General features: G+C 38.2%; 1 protein-coding gene across 1 annotated transcript in view; it reads left to right on the top strand.

The window, feature by feature from the left end:
* The window catches only part of LOC131758918 (leucine-rich repeat-containing protein 40-like), a 44599-nt gene extending 36550 nt beyond the window's left edge, over nt 1–8049 (top strand). The window contains 2 exon segments of the mRNA XM_059067532.2: nt 5883–7112; nt 7114–8049. Coding sequence (XP_058923515.1) covers nt 5937–7112; nt 7114–7749 — 1812 coding nt within the window. The 5' untranslated portion in view covers nt 5883–5936 and the 3' untranslated portion in view covers nt 7750–8049.
* Nucleotides 8050–18851: the final 10802 nt, after the last annotated feature.

Below are 18851 nucleotides of genomic sequence, written 5' to 3'. Positions count from 1 at the left end.
CAAAAAGATAGCATAATCAAGATAACCTGTTTATCTGGAAAACTACTGGACCATACCATATAAAAATCTGCTGTCAAAAACCCAAAGAAGAAATAAGTAACTTAACATAAATTTTGGCTGATATTTCTTGTGTCAGATGAAAATGTCAATGAACCATTCATGAATTCTCCAACAGAATTAGAGTATTCTGTTTTTTAAATGGATTTTGTTTTTTTTAAGTATGGAAATATTTTTTTAAATTCAACTTGCAAATTTATTTCTCCAAGTATGAAAATATCTTACTGCAGCATTTATTTTTCCTCCAGAAATATCTGCTACGGAGTAGGCTACGGGATAGTTGAAACTTTATCTTCTCCAGCCCAATTCACTATTGGTATTGATATCTTCAACTTGTAGGTTCAGGCTCTTCAATTCCTAAGTCAGTCCTTGATCAATCCTGAGCAAGGCTTTAGAAAAGTATAATGGAGGGGCTTTATAATGGTAGACTTAGGCTCATGAACTGGTAGGTATAGAATTACTGGCCCAGTGATACGTTCTGTATCCAGGATACTTGGAGTAATGCTTGGGTTGTCAGCAGAGTTTACTTTAGGAGTATGCATGCTTTAATACAGATACAGTATTTATCAAGATGATTATTTCTTTTATATGATTCATCCTAATACTAGCATATTGCCCTCTTTGTGACAGCTTTTCCACATGTTCTCGCTTGGTCTCCAGCCCCACTTTCAAGAGACTTAATTTGCCTGGTTGTAAAAATAAGGAGAAATACAGTTGTCCAGAAAGTAGTAAAGAATATCTCTAGAGTACATGGGGAAATTTTCCTGGTTTGACCTAACATATTCACACTCTCTGAATTCTTGTAGTCTTCCTTATACCTAGGGAGACAAATTGCACCTTATGCTCACTATCTCTTCTTTTTTTAAAAAAATAAATTTGTTAATTTTATTTATTTATTTTTGGCTGAGTTGGGTCTTCGTTGCTGTGTGCAGGCTTCTCATTGTGGTGGTTTCTCTTATCATGGAGCACGGGCTCTAGGCATGCGGGCTTCAGTAGTTGTGGCTCGCAGGCTCTAGAGCTCAGGCTCAGTAGCTGTGGCGTACGGGCTTAGTTGCTCCGCGGCATGTGGGATCTTCCCGGATCAGGGGTCAAACCTGTGTCCCCTGCATTGACAGGTGGATTCTTAACCACTGTGCCACCAGAGAAGCCCCATCACCATCTCTTCGTAACTTTTCCTCAGCTTCTGAAGTTCTCCACAGTATCAGAGTAATGGATCCATGATGCTTTTGGTGGTTGGCACTGGTGTATGGGGAAAATGTTTAACATGTTCCAAGAAATATATAAAACCATAAGACACATTGGTGCGGTTCCCCAGAGGTCAAGCTATTACTTCTTAAATTTCTGCAATTTAGGTTGGGCTTAGCAGGGTGGTTCTTCTGCCCCACATGGCAACTGCTGAGCTGGAGTATTTAAGATGGCTTCTTTACTCATGTGTTTGATGCCTCAGCTGGGAGGCTGCATGAACTGATGGCTAGCTTGGCATCTCTCTCTCTCTTTCCACGCAGTCTCTTGATTAGGGTTGCTGGACTTTTTTACATGGTGGCTCATGGCACCAAGAGAAAGCATTTCAAGAGGACAAGCCCTATTGTGAAATCCCTCATCTAGCTTCTTCTGTTTGCATCATATTTGCTAATGTTCCACTGGCCAAAGTCAGCCACGTGGCCCAGTACAGACTCAATGTAGAAAGGGCTTGACTACTGAAGGCCTGATTCATTGAAGTTTGCCAACCTAACAGTATGGAGTAATATGCCAAATTTACATGAATTTTAAAGACGAAACAGGTGATTTCAAGATAATTAGTTTTATGGTGGGCCAGGACTCTGTGGATAATGCATTTACTTTTTTCCTGCTACTGAGAACTGACCGAAACCAGCTTGCTGTGCACAACTATTAGGTTCTTTTTGGTATATCTTGGAAGTTTTAATTGTTGACACTAATGAGGGTTAATTGCTCTCTCATAACCTTGTATCAGATTATTAGGAAAGCAAGTCTCAGACCAAATCCTGCTACTCATATAGACATTTCTGCAAACAGGCACAAAACAATCATAAACCACTTCTGCAAACATCATTTAAGGATATCACCTGGGGCTTTATTCCTAAGGATAAAGATTCCAAGGCTCACTAGAGTCTTACCTCCTGTTCTTGCAAGCACACAGAGTATCTGTAAATTATTACAGCCAATTCACATTTCTCCACTGCCACTAATTTCCCAAAATGAAAGCCTCATTTTTATCAATTAAAAAGCCACTAATTCCACCAATGAAAACCCACTACTGACATTATGCTGATTAGGAATGCTTTTGTATGGAAGGGAGAAAACGATGACTGAAGACCTTTTAGTCATTACCTCTAGTGTATGACTTTTCTAATAATGCTTAGCTAATCATCCCCAGAATGTGGGTCTCTGGTTAGGGCAACATTCTGCCCCAAGAGTGTAATTGTAACTGACATACACTGTCTGCACTAAAGAATGTTAAAATAAAGTATGGATACCGTAACATGGGCCTTAAAGAGTGCTTTGGTGGAAAAATTTGAGATGCTTTCACCAGAGTATAAGAAATTAGGACTTTGGAATTAAGTTTTGTGGATTCATTGCTTTTAGAAACAGCAACATTCCCAGCTATCAGGTTTCCAGAACTAAGTTTCATGTACATATAAAAAGACCATAGTTTAAAATTTTATTAAAATATTTATTTAATTGTTTTTATTATCTATTTTTGAGCATACACAAAAGTAGAAGCTATTCCCATAATCCAGCTTCAGTGATTTATCAGTTATGACCAACAATCTCTACACCTCTCCTCAACTTCCCTCCCAGCTGCATTAAAGTAAATCCCAGGTATATAATTTCATCTGTAAATACTTTGGTGTTTATTTCTAGCAACAGGTAAGGATTTTTCTATTAGCATAAGAATAACACTATTAATACACCTAAAAATAAACAGTTCCTCAATATCCAGTCAGTGTTCAGGTTTCTTTGAATCATAAATATCTATTTATAATTGCTTTGTTTGATTCTGGATTCAAGCAAGGTTCATAGATTGCATTTGGTCGATATGCACCCTAGGTCCTGTATTTCTTGAGCTTGGGTCAGAACTGGGTTTCCTAATCTCAGCACTATTAACAATTTGGACTGGATAATTATTTGCCATGGGGGTTTGTCATGTCACTGTAGGATATTTAGCAGCATCCCTGGTCTCTACCTATGAGATGCCAATAGCACCACCTTCCCTGTGTGAAAACCAAAAATGTTGCCTACTGTCCCCTAGGGGCAAAATTGCCCTAGTTGAGAATAGTTGGTCTAACATTCATGTTTCATGTTTTAGCAAAAATATTTCACAATTAGTATTGTATTTTTTTTTATTGCATCACAATAAAAAATCACAAAACAATTGGTTTTTGATTAGTGGGTCCAAGTATTGTTTACCTGATTTGTCCACGCTACAGTTTCTCATTTATCATTCACCCAAAGATTTTAATAGCTATTGATGATCGTCGCCTATATCCCTTGTTTTATTAGGGATTACAGAATAGGGATTTTGTAATTTTATCATTATTTCTACATTTATTAGCTGGGACTCTTCCATAAAGAAGAATGTTCCCTCATCAACAATTCGATTACACTGTACATGAGGAAATACTGTGTTCCTCTACTCATAACGCTGTAGGGCTCACAAGACTGCCCCCTACTTCAGATGCCAGTTGTAAGTCCCAGGTTGTCACTTGTACTTCTGGCCAGCTAGCTCTAAATTGGGGGTTCCCATGATCCATTCCTTAGGTTCATTCTTGAGCCTAGAATGGCTTACAGAATTCAGGGAAACACTTTACTTACTAGATCACGAGTTTATTATAAGGGGTACAACTCAGGAACAGCCAAATGGAAGAGATGCATAGGGCAAGGTATGGGGAAGGGCGCCAAGCTTCCATACACTCTCTAGGCATGCCACCCTCCTGGTATATCTACCTGCTCACCTACCTGCGATCTCTCAAACTCTGCTGCTTAGGGTGTTTATGGAGGTTGTGTCACATAGGCATGACTGATTAAATCATTGACCATTTGTGATTGAACTCAGTCCCCTACCCCTCTCCCCTTGGAGGTTGGGGGTTGGAGCTAGAACTTTCAGTCCTCTAATCAGGTGGTTGGTTCCTCTGGCAACTAGCCCCCCACCCTCCAAGAGTTACCTCATTAGCATAAACTCAGGTGTGGTTGAAAGGGGCTTATTATGAATAACAAAATGCACTCCTTTCACCCCATCACTCAGGAAATGACAAGGGTTTTAGGAGCTCTGTGCCAGGAAATGAGGATGAAGACCAAATATTTCTTATTATATCACAACATCACAGTCCACCCTCTGGTTTTTGATACAGATCCCTTACAGTAAAATGATTATAAATATCCAAAGATACTGGCACATTACTGGGATCCATTCAGTCATTAATGATTATCCAGTCCATCATCATATTGTATGAAAATGTCTCCCAGGGAGAGGCCACTCAGATTTGCAGACTTTCATTCAGTCTTGTCAGGTTCCAAAACAGGAGTCGTCTCAGCAATATATGTTCTTCATTGCTTTTTTCAGTTAATATATTTAAGAAAATGCTCTATAGTAGGGATTGTCCACTACTATGGACCAGACAGTTCTTTGTTTTGGGTGACTGTCCTGTGTTCTGTAGGATATTTAGCAGTATCCCTGGCCTCTACCCACTGGATGCCAGTAGCACTTCTATCTGCCATTAGACAATCAAGAATGTCTCCAGGGCTTCCCTGGTGGCGCAGTGGTTGAGAATCTGCCTGCCAATGCAGGGAACATGGGTTCGAGCCCTGGTCTGGGAAGATCCCACATGCCATGGAGCAACTGGGTCCGTGAGCCACAATTACTGAGCCTGTGCGTCTGGAGCCTGTGCTCCACAACAAGAGAGGCCGCGATAGTAAGAGGCCCGCGCACCGCGATGAAGAGTGTCCTCCGCTTGCCACAACTAAAGAAAGCCCTCGCGCAGAAACGAAGACCCAACACAGCCATAAATAAATAAATAAATAAATTAAAAAAAAATGTCTCCAGACATTGCCAAATATCTCCTGGGAGGAAAAGTCACTCCTAGCTGAGAACCAGTGCCTTATAACGACACTGAGAGCTTTCTCCTTTCTTTCTTTCTTTTTTTTTTTTTAAGGGAGAGAGGGAGAGAGAGAGAGAGGGAGGGAGGGAGAGAGAGAGGGAGGGAGAGGGAGAGGGAGAGAGGGAGAGAGGGAGAGGGATGGAGAGAGAGAGCTCTCCTTTCTTTTTATGATGGCATTATACTCCATTTTGTGAATGTACCATAGTTTATTCAAGCAGTTCCCTATGGTTGGGCATCCAGTCTTTTACTATTACAAAAAGTGCTACAGTGAATGGTGTCATGCCCACATCATTTTGTATTTTTGCTAGTGTTTCTTTGGCAGGATTCCTAGAAGTGGGATTGCTGGGTCAATGGGTAAATGTATATGTAATTTATCTAGATATTGCCCAAATTCCCCTCCTTGGGGATTGTTCTATTTTTCATTTCCTACAGCAAGGTATGAGAGTGCATGTTTTTCCATAGTCTCATCATAGAGCATGTAGTTAAATATTTGGAATTTTATCTCTATATTTAAGAGGCATTTGCTTTTCATTTTCTGTGAATTATATCATTTACTCATTTTTCTATAGGTATTTCCACCCTCTAGAATCAATAAGACCTCTGTATATTAGAGATATTAACACTTTAGGAGTGATATAAGCTGCATTTCCCCCCCTCAGTTTGTGTTTATCTTTTGATTTTGTTTATGTTACTTTTTTCATGCAAAAGTTGCTATAGAAGCGTCACTGGCGGGTCTCTGCTTCTGAACACCGGGGTTTGAACATGTCACGGCTGAAGGGAGTAGCTGGGCGGGATCCCCGAGCAGGGTTCCAAGCTGAGAGGAGAGACCACGGTGCCTCCGTACCCCAGGGGCTATTAAAGGCGGCGAGGAAGAGCGGGCAGTTAAACCTGTCGGGCCGCAACCTCAGTGAAGTGCCTCAGTGTGTTTGGAGAATAAATGTGGATATCCCTGAAGAAGCTAATCAGAATCTTTCATTCAGTGCTACTGAGCGATGGTGGGAACAGACAGATTTGACCAAACTAATCATATCCAACAATAAACTTCAGTCACTTACTGATGACCTCCGACTCCTTCCTGCAATGACTGTTCTTGATATACATGATAATCAGCTGACATCCCTTCCTTCTGCTATAAGAGAGTTAGAAAATCTTCAGAAACTTAATGTCAGCCATAACAAACTGAAAATACTCCCTGAAGAAATTACAAATCTAAGAAACCTGAAGGGCCTATATCTCCAGCATAATGAACTAACTTGCATACCAAGGGGATTTGAACAACTTTCCAACTTAGAAGATTTAGATCTTTTGAACAATCGTCTTACAACTGTTCCTGCTAGTTTTGCTTCTCTATCCAGCCTGCTGCAACTCAATCTTTCCAGTAATCAACTGAAGAGTTTGCCTGCAGAAATAAGTGGAATGAAAAGATTAAAGCATTTGAATTGTAATTCAAATCTCTTGGAAACTATGCCTTCTGAATTGGCTAGCATGGAATCACTAGAATTGCTTTATTTGCGGAGGAATAAATTACGTTTTCTACCGGAATTTCCTTCCTGTAAATTATTAAAGGAACTACATGTAGGTGAAAACCAGATTGAAATGTTAGGGGCAGAACACCTTAAGCATCTGAATTCTATCCTTGTGCTAGACCTGCGAGATAACAAGTTAAAATCTGTTCCAGATGAAATTACACTCCTGCAATCTTTGGAAAGGCTAGACCTAAGCAACAATGATATTAGTAGTCTGCCCTGTTCATTGGGAGAACTTCATTTGAAATTCCTGGCACTAGAAGGAAATCCTTTGAGAACGATTCGAAGAGAAATTATAAATAAAGGAACCTAAGAAGTCTTAAATTATCTACGAAGCAGGATTAAAGATGATGGACCTAGCCAAAGTGATTCTGTTACTGAGACTGCCATGACACTACCAAGTGAATCTAGCTAGAGTCAATGTACACGCCATCATCACATTAAAAATATTAGACTATAGTGATAAACAAACAACTTTGATTCCCGATGAAGTGTTTGATGCAGTAAAAAGTAACATTATCACTTCTGTTAACTTCAGTAAGAATCAGCTATGTGAAATTCCCAAAAGGATTGTGGAACTGAAGGAAATGGTTTCTGATGTCAATCTCAGTTTCAATAAGCTTTCCTTTATATCCTTGGAATTATGTATGCTTCAAAAATTAACTTTTTTAGATCTCAGAGATAATTTTTTAAATTCTTTGCCTGAAGAAATGGAATCATTGATAAGACTACAAACAATCAACCTTTCCTTTAATAGGTTCAAAATACTACCTGAAGTTCTGTATAGAATTCCCACACTTGAAACAATTTTGATTAGTAACAATCAGGTTGGATCTGTGGACCCTCAGAAAATGAAGACAATGGAAAATCTGATTACATAGGACCTTCAAAATAATGACCTCCTACAAATTCCACCAGAGCTCGGGAATTGTGTGAACTTAAGGACATTGCTACTAGATGGAAATCCGTTCCGTGTTCCTAGAGCAGCCATATTAATAAAAGGAACAGCTGCTATTCTGGAATATTTGAGAGACCGAATTCCTACTTAGATTGGAGTTGTTACATAATCTTGGTTATGTTAATTCTTAGAGTTCTTAGATTGATAACATATTTCTAAGGTATCATGTACATTTATAATGGTGTAACTACGTATAGTGTTCATACATTTGCTCTGAATGTTTTGCATAAGATTTATCCTCACTTTCATTCTCTTATAACACAGCAAACAGTTTCTTCAGAAGTGAATTTTTATTTATCATAGTTTAATATTTTTATAATGACAAAGCATTGTTGTAGAGGTGGTTTTTTTTTTCCCATTTCTGTTTGTGTTACGTATATTATGACCAATTGACTTGAATATGACCATCCAATTTCTACCTTTTTATTGGATATAAAATTGAATTGAATTTTATTTAATACTGTTCTTTGGCATTTAAAAAAATAAGACTTTTCATTATCCATAATAGGACTTTTATGATGTGGTTGGTGTCAGTATAAGTTTCAAATTAATATTTACTGTCTTGTTTTGTTTATGTAGTTGAAATGTTTTTTCTTAGCCTTTTTTACATGTTTCATGAAATCATTTTGTCAGCGTTTCTAATGTCACAGAAATGCTACATAAGATATAGTTATTGGTGGAGAAAATAGCAAAAATGTTGTTATAATTGCTCTCACAATTCTGAATTTAAAACTTGACTGGGTTTTTTTTTTTTTTTTTTTTAAGATGTCTTAGTTTTAAGTTTCCATACAGTAATCTAGTACTTCTATATTCAACAAATTTAAAGAAACTGGATCTGCACATTTTTTCCTCAGAGCGTGGGCATTTAAAAAATACCTTTTGTTCTTTAAAAAAAAAAGTACTGAAATTTTATTAATTTTTATGGATAACAGCAACAGAAAGTAATAGCATATACTACATAGAAATCTTGAAATGTATTTTGTTTAAATACTTACTAAGCAGGTATTTGTATATATAATTACTCTGTTGATGTGTTCTAATCCATCCTTGTGCATTTTTTTTATTTCCAGGGTCTTAATTTTTAAATTTGCTTGTAGTCATGTGGTAATTTGCTAAAAGGGAATTGGTTATATTTGATAAAAATCAAATATAAACATTTGTATTTATACCAAAAATATCAGAAGTAGGCTAGTCAGTCATTATAAAACATACTATGTGATTCTATTAAGTAACTAATCAATAGAATGTATATTGGTTTATATAAATAGATGGGTGAATAGGTATGTAGGTAGGTAGATAGATAGGTGGATGGATGGATAGATAGCTTTTCGATGATTGAGACATGCTCATTTATGAAAAAAAATCATTGCTAATAAAGATAAATACTACATGTTCATTAAAAAAAAGTTGCTATATTTTTGTGGTCAGATTTATCCCTTTTCCTTTATTGCTTCTGGATTTTACATCAAAGAAAAGTTTTCCCCATTTTCAAGTTATAAAAGAATCACCCATGTTTTCTCCTAATATGTGTATGTATGTTTGTACGCATTTAACATTTAGATCCATTTAGAATTTATTCCGCATACAGTGTGAGAAATAGTTTCATTTATATCTTTTTCTATATAACTAGACAGCTTTCTGTTAGTTCATTTTTTTGCTGTACTGATTAGAGATTCTGCTTTTGTAACATCCTAAACTTCCATGTTCGGTTTGGTGTGTTTTTGAATTTTCATTTTTTTTTTTTCTATTGGTCTATCAATTCACGTGCCTACACTGAGGGCTTTATAATATGTTTTAATATCTAGTAAGGCTGTCCTTCCTGCTCCATTGTTTTGTTTTTAGTGTTTCCCTGGATATTCTTTTTTAAAAAAATTTTTATTTATTTATTTATTGGCTGTGTTTGGTCTTCGTTGCTGCGCACAGGCTTTCTGTAGTTGCAGCAAGTGAGGGACTCCTCTTTGTTGAGGTGTGTGGGCTTCTCATTGTGGTGGCTTCTGTTGCTGTGGAGCGCGGGCTCTAGTGGGCTTCAGTAATTGTGGCACGGGGGCTCAGTAGTTGTGGCTCGTGGGCTCTGGAATGCAGGCTCAGTAGTTGTGGTTCATGGGCTTAGTTGCTTTGTGGCATGTGGGATCTTCCCAGACCAGGGCTTGAACCTGTGTCCCCTGCGTTGGCAGGAGGATTTTTAGCCACTGCGCCACCAGGGAAGTCCCTCCCTGGATATTCTTGGTTGTTTGTTTTTTCAAATAAAATTTATAATCAACTTATCTAGCTCTGGAGAAAACACTATATTTTTATTGAGATTATGTTAAATTCATAAAATCACTTAGAGAGAACTGACATTTTCATGATGCTGAGATTTCCTATCTAAAAATGTAATATGTCTTTCCATTTGTCCAAGCCAACTTCTTTGTCTTTCAGGGATATTTTATAGTCTATAAACACTTTGGTTATCGTACAATTTGAGGAGTAAGGCTGTCCCTCTCCCATTCACACACAACTTCCAAGCACATACGTGTTTTGAGAGTCATCCTCTTACTTTTGTAGCAATGATCATTGAACCCTGATTCTACCTTTCTCAAAATTTGGGAGGTAGGAGAAGAACTGTATGTAGAGCAGCTAGCACAGTACCTGGCATTAGAAAGAGCTCTTTTTCAGTGGTAGCTGATACTTGTGGACACTAAATCATCTCAGTCTATTCTGGTCATGAACAATTTCCAGTATGGATTGAAAACCATATCACTGGCCTTCTGCATGTGTTTGAAATCCAGGCGTCCATACACTACACATATATTAAAAAAATAAATCCATCCATCTTCTGTCTATGTTAATTTCATTGGTTCCTGGCAATACCATGTTCTTTCAAGCTTTTCCTTTTTCCCATGAGTTGGCATTTTTTTTCTTTTAATATTTAAAATTTATTTATTTATGGCTGTGTTGGGTCTTCATTTCTGTGTGAGGGCTTTCTCTAGTTGTGGCAAGCGGGGGCCACTTTTCATCGCGGGGCGCGGGCCTCTCACTATCGCGGCCTCTCTTGTTGCGGAGCACAGGCTCCAGATGCGCAGGCTCAGTAATTGTGGCTCACGGGCCCAGTTGCTCCGTGACATGTGGGGTCTTCCCAGACCGGGGCACGAACCCGTGTCCCCTGCATTGGCAGGCAGATTCTCAAGCACTGCGCCACCAGGGAAGCCCTGAGTTGGCATTTTTAAAACTTTATATTTTGTCTCATTTTTATAAAATGCTGGAATAACCTGCAAGTCGTCGTGGAAACTTCGTTCATCTGAACAGTGATGGATCATCTTTTCAGGAAGCCATTAGTCAACAGCAGCTAACAAGAATATGGAGTGGGGCAGGAGTGGGAGGGGGTCCAAAGGTCAGATTACTTGGTTCACTGACTACATGCTGTGAACCCTTGTGATTAATATAGTGGAAATTTCTGCTGATTGCATCACTATTTCAGGTCAGGATTGACTTGCTTTCCCCAAGCAGGGTTCTAATTTTAGTTGAGAATCAGCATTCTGAACTTTTGAAATTTCATACAGCATCATTAATTGAGCACCCACTGTCTACTGAGCACTATGCAACAGAGGTAGATGTAAGCAGAAGAGCAAGTGATGAGCTGTTCCAGGCTGGGGGTGCTGGGTTAGGTCTGGCCCTGCTCTGGGGTTGGGGGCCTGGCTGATTGGTCAATTTATAGATTTGAGGAAGGTGGGCTGGTGAGTGCAGGTGAGGGACTGGGAATGCTGGTTCACCAGGGGAGACTTGTCACAGGTAAACCGAGGTAAGGAGCAGGCATGAAGTTAGGATCCTTTACTGGAGAATAGGCAGTGAAGTTTGGTGCTGTGGCCAACAGAGCAAGAAGAGGCAGTCTGTAGTCTGAAAGCCTTGGTTGAAAGCCGTGGAAACTGAGCAGATGGTGGGGCAGGAGTTAGGCCAAGATTAGAGGCAAGTAGCCAGCGTTTCTCTGGGGAGTGGGTTGTGATGACAGCCTGTGAGGTGCAGGGCCACCTTTTTCAAAGGGCAGCACAAGACATCCCTGGAGTCAAGCCAGTAAGGAGCTGTTCCTCATCTTAAAGGGACCCTGTCATCAGGGTCAAAGAGATTCAGTGTCTGGAGCAAACGGTCTTCATCCTCTATAAGCAGAGGCTGTACACAGCAGGGACAGAATCGTATTAGTGATAATAGCACCTTCACTTATTTAGTGCTTTTAATACTTCAAAGTGCTTTCTCCTCTTTCACTGCACATGTATAAAGTGATGCCCTTTCCCTAGGAAGACGATGCCAATGGCTTTCCATTAACTCTGTCTTTGGTGTTGTTTTTCCAGAAGTGTTTATGGACTTGGGTTGATTAAACCACACTTTTTGGTCTCCTAGTAACCTCCAGGAGTTAGAGGTGTCAGAGTGAAACTATGTATTGTCTAAATACACTGCTGTGAAATATGCATATACACATGTATTTATTCAACTAAAAATTTTTATTATGCACCCACTAGGTAGCTGGCACTGCTTTGGTGCTATAGATGTACGACTATCTCTTTATAAAAGATATGTCTCTGTGTTTATTATCCTATAATATCACCTCTTATCCAGAGGTCAGACTGATGGCAGCCTCAACCACTCAGAACGTAAATTGGAAAAAGGCAATGAGAGAGGCTTGAAGCTGCAAAATGCTGAAGACTTTATTCTGCAGGAAAGACAGAATTGCCCTCAGGCAGTTGCTCAGAACAACTGTGTGTATAACGCAGCAGATGATCGCAGCAGGACTCACCGACTTTGTGAGAAATGAGCTGACAGCAGACGGAGGAGACAGAAGAGCTCTCGAGAGCGGAATAATTTCTTTTGAATTCTCCCTAGTTCTTCAGCACAATGATCTGAGCCATTTAGTTTAGGAGAAAACAATGACAAGGACTACTCTAAGCTTTGAGAGCGGTACTGCCTTAAATAGCACCATAATTGATGATCATAATGCTACTAGCTCAAATTTGCATAGCTTTTCTTTTTTAAAAAACACAATTCTTTACATTACGTGTAACATTACATTAAGTCAACACAAAATCCATGTGGCAGCGTGCATCAGAATCTTTACGTGTATAACTGAACCACTTTGCTATACACCTGAAACTAACACAGTATTGTAAATCAACTATACTTCAATAAAAAAAGTATCACCTGGAGCGTTTGTTAAAACACAGATTGTTGGACCCCACCTCTAGAATTTCTGACTCAGTAGATTTGTGGTGGGGCCGCCAGATCTGCCTTTTTTAAAAAAACATCTTTATTGGAGTATAATTGCTTTACAATGGTGTGTTAGTTTCTGCTTTATAACAAAGTGAATCAGTTATACATATACATATGTTCCCATATCTCTTCCCTCTTGTGTCACCCTCCCTCACGTTCCCACTTGCTGCTGATGCTGCTGGTCCAGGGCCACACTTTGAAAACCACTGCCCTGTAGGGTATGTTTGTCCTGCTGATTACTTTTGTCTCTGTTTTACACAGGAGGAAATGGGATTTCAGAGAAGTTGAATTACTTAACCGAGGTCACACAGGTGGCAGATTTCAGACTCAAATATAGATCTTCTGAGAATAAGCCATAGTGCTTTTTCAAACTAAGTGCTGTTGTTTTAGATTTATCCCTTAAGAATTAAGAGAAGTTTTAATATATTTTAGATTTTCATCAAAATACTTGCAACTAAAAAACATTGTCATTCTGGCTATTATCAAAATGACAAGAGATGACAAATGCAGGTGAGGGTGTGGAGAAAAGGGAACCCTTGTGCACTGTTGGTGGGAATGGAAATTGGTGCAGCCACTATGGAAAACAGTATGGAGGTTCCTCAAAAAATTAAAAATCATATGATACAACAATCCCACTTCTGGATATTTACCTGAAGAAAATGAAAGCAGGATCTTGAAGAGATATCTGCACCTCCGTGTTCATTGCAGCACGATTCACTGTAGCCAAAATATGGAAACAACCTAGGTGTCCATCAAAAGATGAATGAATAAAGAAGACGTGGTGTATATATGTATGCATATATATATATACACACACATGTATATACAGGGTATTTTTATATGTATATATATTATATATATATATACACACACACACACACACACACATAGTGGAATATTGTCATGAGAAAGAAGGACATCGTGCCATTTGTGACAACATGAAATCTTGAGGGCATTATGCTAAAGTGAAATAAATCAGGCAGAGAAAAATGAACACTATATGATCTCACTTATATGTGGAATCTAAAAAAGCCAAACTAAGAGAAATAAAGTAGATTGGTGGTTGTCAGGGGCTGGGAGGTTGGGGAAATAGGGAGATGTTGGTCAAAGGGTACAAACTTCCAGTTATAAGATGAATAACTTCTGAGGATCTGATATAGAGAATAGTGACTATAGTTAACAATACCATATTGAATACTTTAAAGTTGCTAAGAGAGGAGATCTTAAATATTCTCACTACCCATACACAAAGGTAACTATGAGCTGATAGATGTATTCACTAACTTTACTACGATAATCATTTCAAATATATACATATATCAAATCATCACATGTACACCTTAAACTTTCATGTGAATTATATCTCAATAAAACTGGAAAAATTGCCATTCTAGTTTATTAGAACATTTATGTATATAGCATATATTCTTTTTTAACAGTGCTGGATGGGGTTTTGGTATGTGAATTCCCTATAACACTTGGAACATTTAAATTGAGGACTAAGAAATTAAGGTGAGTGGATGGGAAAGGAATACAAGGAGGCAGTGGGTTTTGGATTGACTGGGGAAGGTAAAAATCTTTTGGAATAGGGCCATGAAAGAGAAGGAGAACATGAGATTTAGTGGATCAGGAGGAAGCTGGTATTTTAGGAGCATTTCCCTGCATAGATGATTAACCAGGAATACTATAATCATGTAATCGACTTTGACTTCATGTTGCTCTTCTCTGGATGGAGCCTGCACTGATCTTATCTAATTGAACATACATTCTACTTCCAGGGTTAGGATGTCTAAGAAAAATCTATTCTGTTCATGTTTATGTGCCCATTTTCCTTCTCTGGGAGTGATTTCCTATGAGCCTCTTTGTCCCAAGTTCTTTCTGAATCAATTAGAGAATTTTGATGAAGCCTCCTAAGAAAGAATCTCTAAAGGCATCTTAAATAAGATTCTGAGATCATTCCTTTCATTTCAAGACCTCAGTGATAGTTGCCTCTCATGTGAAGAAATGACATTAGTCTCTCAGCCATAACCAGGCTGTATCAACAGGGTTCAGTCAGAAAAACAAAACCACTATAGGTATTTTAAACATGAAGAGGTTTAGTACAGGGATTGAGGTACTTACAAAACCATGGGGAAGGCCAGAAGAGTGATAATCATGGAGACTACCACTAGGTTCAGGTTCACTGCCACAAAGAAGTGAAGAGCTGCTACCACCTTGAATCAGGAAACTGCAGGGAATGTGGCTGGTGGCCTCAGAGCTTCTGCCAGCTCTAGTGGCTGAAATGACAGGGAAACAAAGAGGCCTGTTTTAAAGACATATGTGGGAAACTCACATATCTATCTACCAGTGCTGCCAGAGGAAGAAGAAAGAATGCATCCTCTCTTCTGCCTCCAAACTCTTTCAGGAGTGCAATCTCATTGTTGAAACCTAAACACGAGGTTGCACTCTTGCAAGATATACTTGTTTAACTAACTAAACAGAATTCACTTGGAAAGTAAAGTTTGTGTCACTCTACAGATGTGGCTATGGCCTCTTCCTCAAATTTACCAACTAGGGGTGGATACGTGGAGTCTTGCCAGAAGTGGAAGTCTCCACATCGCATTACCAAGCCTCTGAGCCATGAAGTATCACTGCACTTGCAGTTCCTGGATTTGATTTTGCTGGACAGATATTAATGACTTATTATTGATTATATTTTAAATTATAGTAAAATCTTAATTCATAAGAATCTTGCTAAAGCATAAGCTTCCGTTAATTAAATTTTCTCTCTCTGCATGCTTTATTTAAAAAGTTTTACCACTAGAAAACGAGCTCGATGAAAAGTATTAATTTTTATCCAAAAAATTTAAAAACATTCCCAATTACCCAATTAATACATATTTATTGTACGAAATAGGGAAAATAAAATATTTTAACCTATATTTATACAGGTAAATATATTTGTTTAATCTGTCTCCTTTTATTAGAACTCTACTTGGTTACAGTTTTTATTTTTTGCTTTATTTACCAATGTTGATATAAATACTCTGATACATGCATCCTAGAATAAGCAATACCCTTGAATAAATTACTAGAAGTGGATTTTTTTTTTTTTTTTTTTTTTTTTTTTTTTTTTTTTTTTCGGTACACGGGCCTCTCACTGTTGTGGCCTCTCCCATTGCGGAGCACAGGCTCCGGACGTGCAGGCTCAGCGGCCATGACTCACGGGCCCAGCCGCTCCGCAGCATGTGGGATCTTCCCGGACCGGGGCACGAACCTGCGTCCCCTGCATCAGCAGGCGGACTCCCAACCACTGCACCACCAGGGAAGCCCTAGAAGTGGATTTTTAGTGCCTAAAATGATGCACTTAAAAAAGATTTTTAAACCTTCTGGAAGGATTAGGACACTTTAAATCTCTTACCGGTTGTAAATAAGAGCTCCCAGTTCCTTGAACTGTCACCAACATAGACCTTACCATATTTTTAAAAGCTTTGCTAACCTGATAGTTAAAAATGGTATTTAATTGTCTTAATTTGATATTCCTTGATTGTTAGAGAGGTTGAACATTAGTTTGTATGTTATTTTATATTTATATTTATTTTCCTAATGAAATTATACTTTTAGCTTATTTTTTCTACTGGGTTGTTAAACTTCTTTAAAAATTGACTTCAGTAGCCTCTTAGATAGCCTTATCCACCAGAGGGCAGACAGCAGAAGCAAGAAGAACTACAATGCTGCAGCCTGTGGAACAGAAACACATTCACAGAAAGATAGACAAGATGAAAAGGCAGAGGGCTATTTGTAATATGTTACATCTGGTAACATGTTCCTATTACCAGATGAAGGAACAAGACAAAACCCCAGAAAAACACCTAAATGAAGTGGAGATAGGCAACCTTCCAGAAAAAGAATTCAGAATAAAGATAGTGAAGGTGATACAGGACCTCGGAAAAAGAATGGAGGCAAAGATCGAGAAGATGCAAGAAATGTTTAACAAAGACCTAGAAGAATTAAAGAACAAACACCAAGAATAATTAAAGGACAAATAAAGAGAGATGAACAATACAATAATTGAAATGAAAAATACACCAGAAGCAATCAGTAGCAGAATAACTGAGGCAGAAGAATGTGTAAGTGACTTGGAAGACAGAATGGTGGAATTCACTGCTGCGGAACAGAAAAAAGAATGAAAAGAAATGTAGACAGCCTAAGAGACCTCTGGGACAACAATAAACACAACAACATTTGCATTATAGTGGTCCCAGAAGGAGAAGAGAGAGAGAAAAGACCCAAGAAAATATTTGAAGAGATTATAGTTGAAAACTTCCCTATCATGGGAAAGGAAATAGCCACCCAAGTCCAGGAAGCGCAGAGAGTCCCATACAGGATAAACCCAAGGAGAAACACGCCGAGACACATAATAATCAAATTGGCAAAAATTAAAGAAAAAGAAAAATTATTGAAAGCAGCAAGGGAAAAATGACAAATAACATACAAGGGAACTCCCATAATGTTAACAGCTGATTTCTCAGCAGAAACTCTACAACCAGAAGGGATTGGCATGATATACTTAAAGTGATGAAAGGGAAAATCCTACAACCAAGATTACTCTACCTGGCAAGGATGTCATTCAGATTTGACAGAAAAACCAAAAGCTTTACAGACAAGCAAAAGCTAAGAGAATTTAGCACCACCAACCAGCTCTACAACAAATGCTAAAGGAACTTCTCTAAGTGGGAAACACAAGAGAAGAAAAGGACTTACAAAAACAAACTATAACAATTAAGAAAATGGTAATAGGAACATACATATTGATAATTACCTTACACGTGAATAGACTAAATGCTCCAACCAAAAGACACAGGCTTTCTGAATGGATACAAAAACAAGACCCATATATATGCTGTCTACAAGAGACCCACTTCAGACCTAGGGACACATACAGACTGGAAGTGAGGAGATGGAAAAAGATATTCCACGCAAATGGAAATCAAAAGAAAGCTGGAGTAGCAATACTTATATCAGATAAAACAGACTTTAAAATAAAGAATGCTACAAGAGACAAGGAAGAACACTACATAATGATCAACGGATCAATCCAAGAAGAAGATATAACAATTATAAGTATATATGCACCCAACCTAGGAGCACCTCAATACATAAGGCAACTGCTAACAGCTATAAAAGAGGAAATCGACAGTAACACAATAATAGTGGGGGACTTTAACAACTCACTTACACCAATGCACAGGTCATCCAAACAGAAATAAGTAAGGAAACAGAAGCTTTAAATGACACAATAGAGCAGATAGATTTAATTGATATTTATAGGACATTCCATCCAAAAACAGCAGATTACACTTTCTTCTCAAGCGCACAAGGAACATTCTCCAGGATAGTTCACATCTTGGGTCACAAATCAAGCCTCAGTAAATGTAAGAAAACTGAAATCAAATCAAGCATCTTTTGTGACCACAACACTATGAGATTAGAAATCAATTGCAGGGAGAAAAACATAAAAAACACAAGCACATAGAGGCTAAACAATACCTTACTAAATAACCAAGAGATCACTGAAGAAATCAAAAAATACCTAGAGACAAATGACAATGAAAACACGATGATCCAAAATCTATGGGATGCAAGAAAAGCAGTTCTAAGAGGGAAGTTTATAACAATGCAAGCCTACCTCAAGAAACAACAAACATCTCAAATAAACAATCTAACCTTACACCTAAAGAAACTAGAGAAAGAAGAACAAACAAAACCCAAAGTTAGTAGAAGGAAAGAAATCATAAAGATCATAGCAGAAATAAATGAAATAGAAACAAAGAAAACAATAGAAAAGACCAATAAAGCTAAAAGCTCTTTCTTTGAGAAGATAAACGAATTTCATAAACCATTATCCAGACTCATCAAGGCAAAGTGGGAGAGAACTCAAATCAATAAAATTAGAAATGAAAAAGAAGTTACAACAGA

Source organism: Kogia breviceps, chromosome 6, assembly GCF_026419965.1.
Source record: "Kogia breviceps isolate mKogBre1 chromosome 6, mKogBre1 haplotype 1, whole genome shotgun sequence".
Classification (NCBI taxonomy): Eukaryota; Metazoa; Chordata; class Mammalia; order Artiodactyla; family Physeteridae; genus Kogia; species Kogia breviceps.
This window is presented reverse-complemented; position numbering and strand designations above follow the sequence as displayed.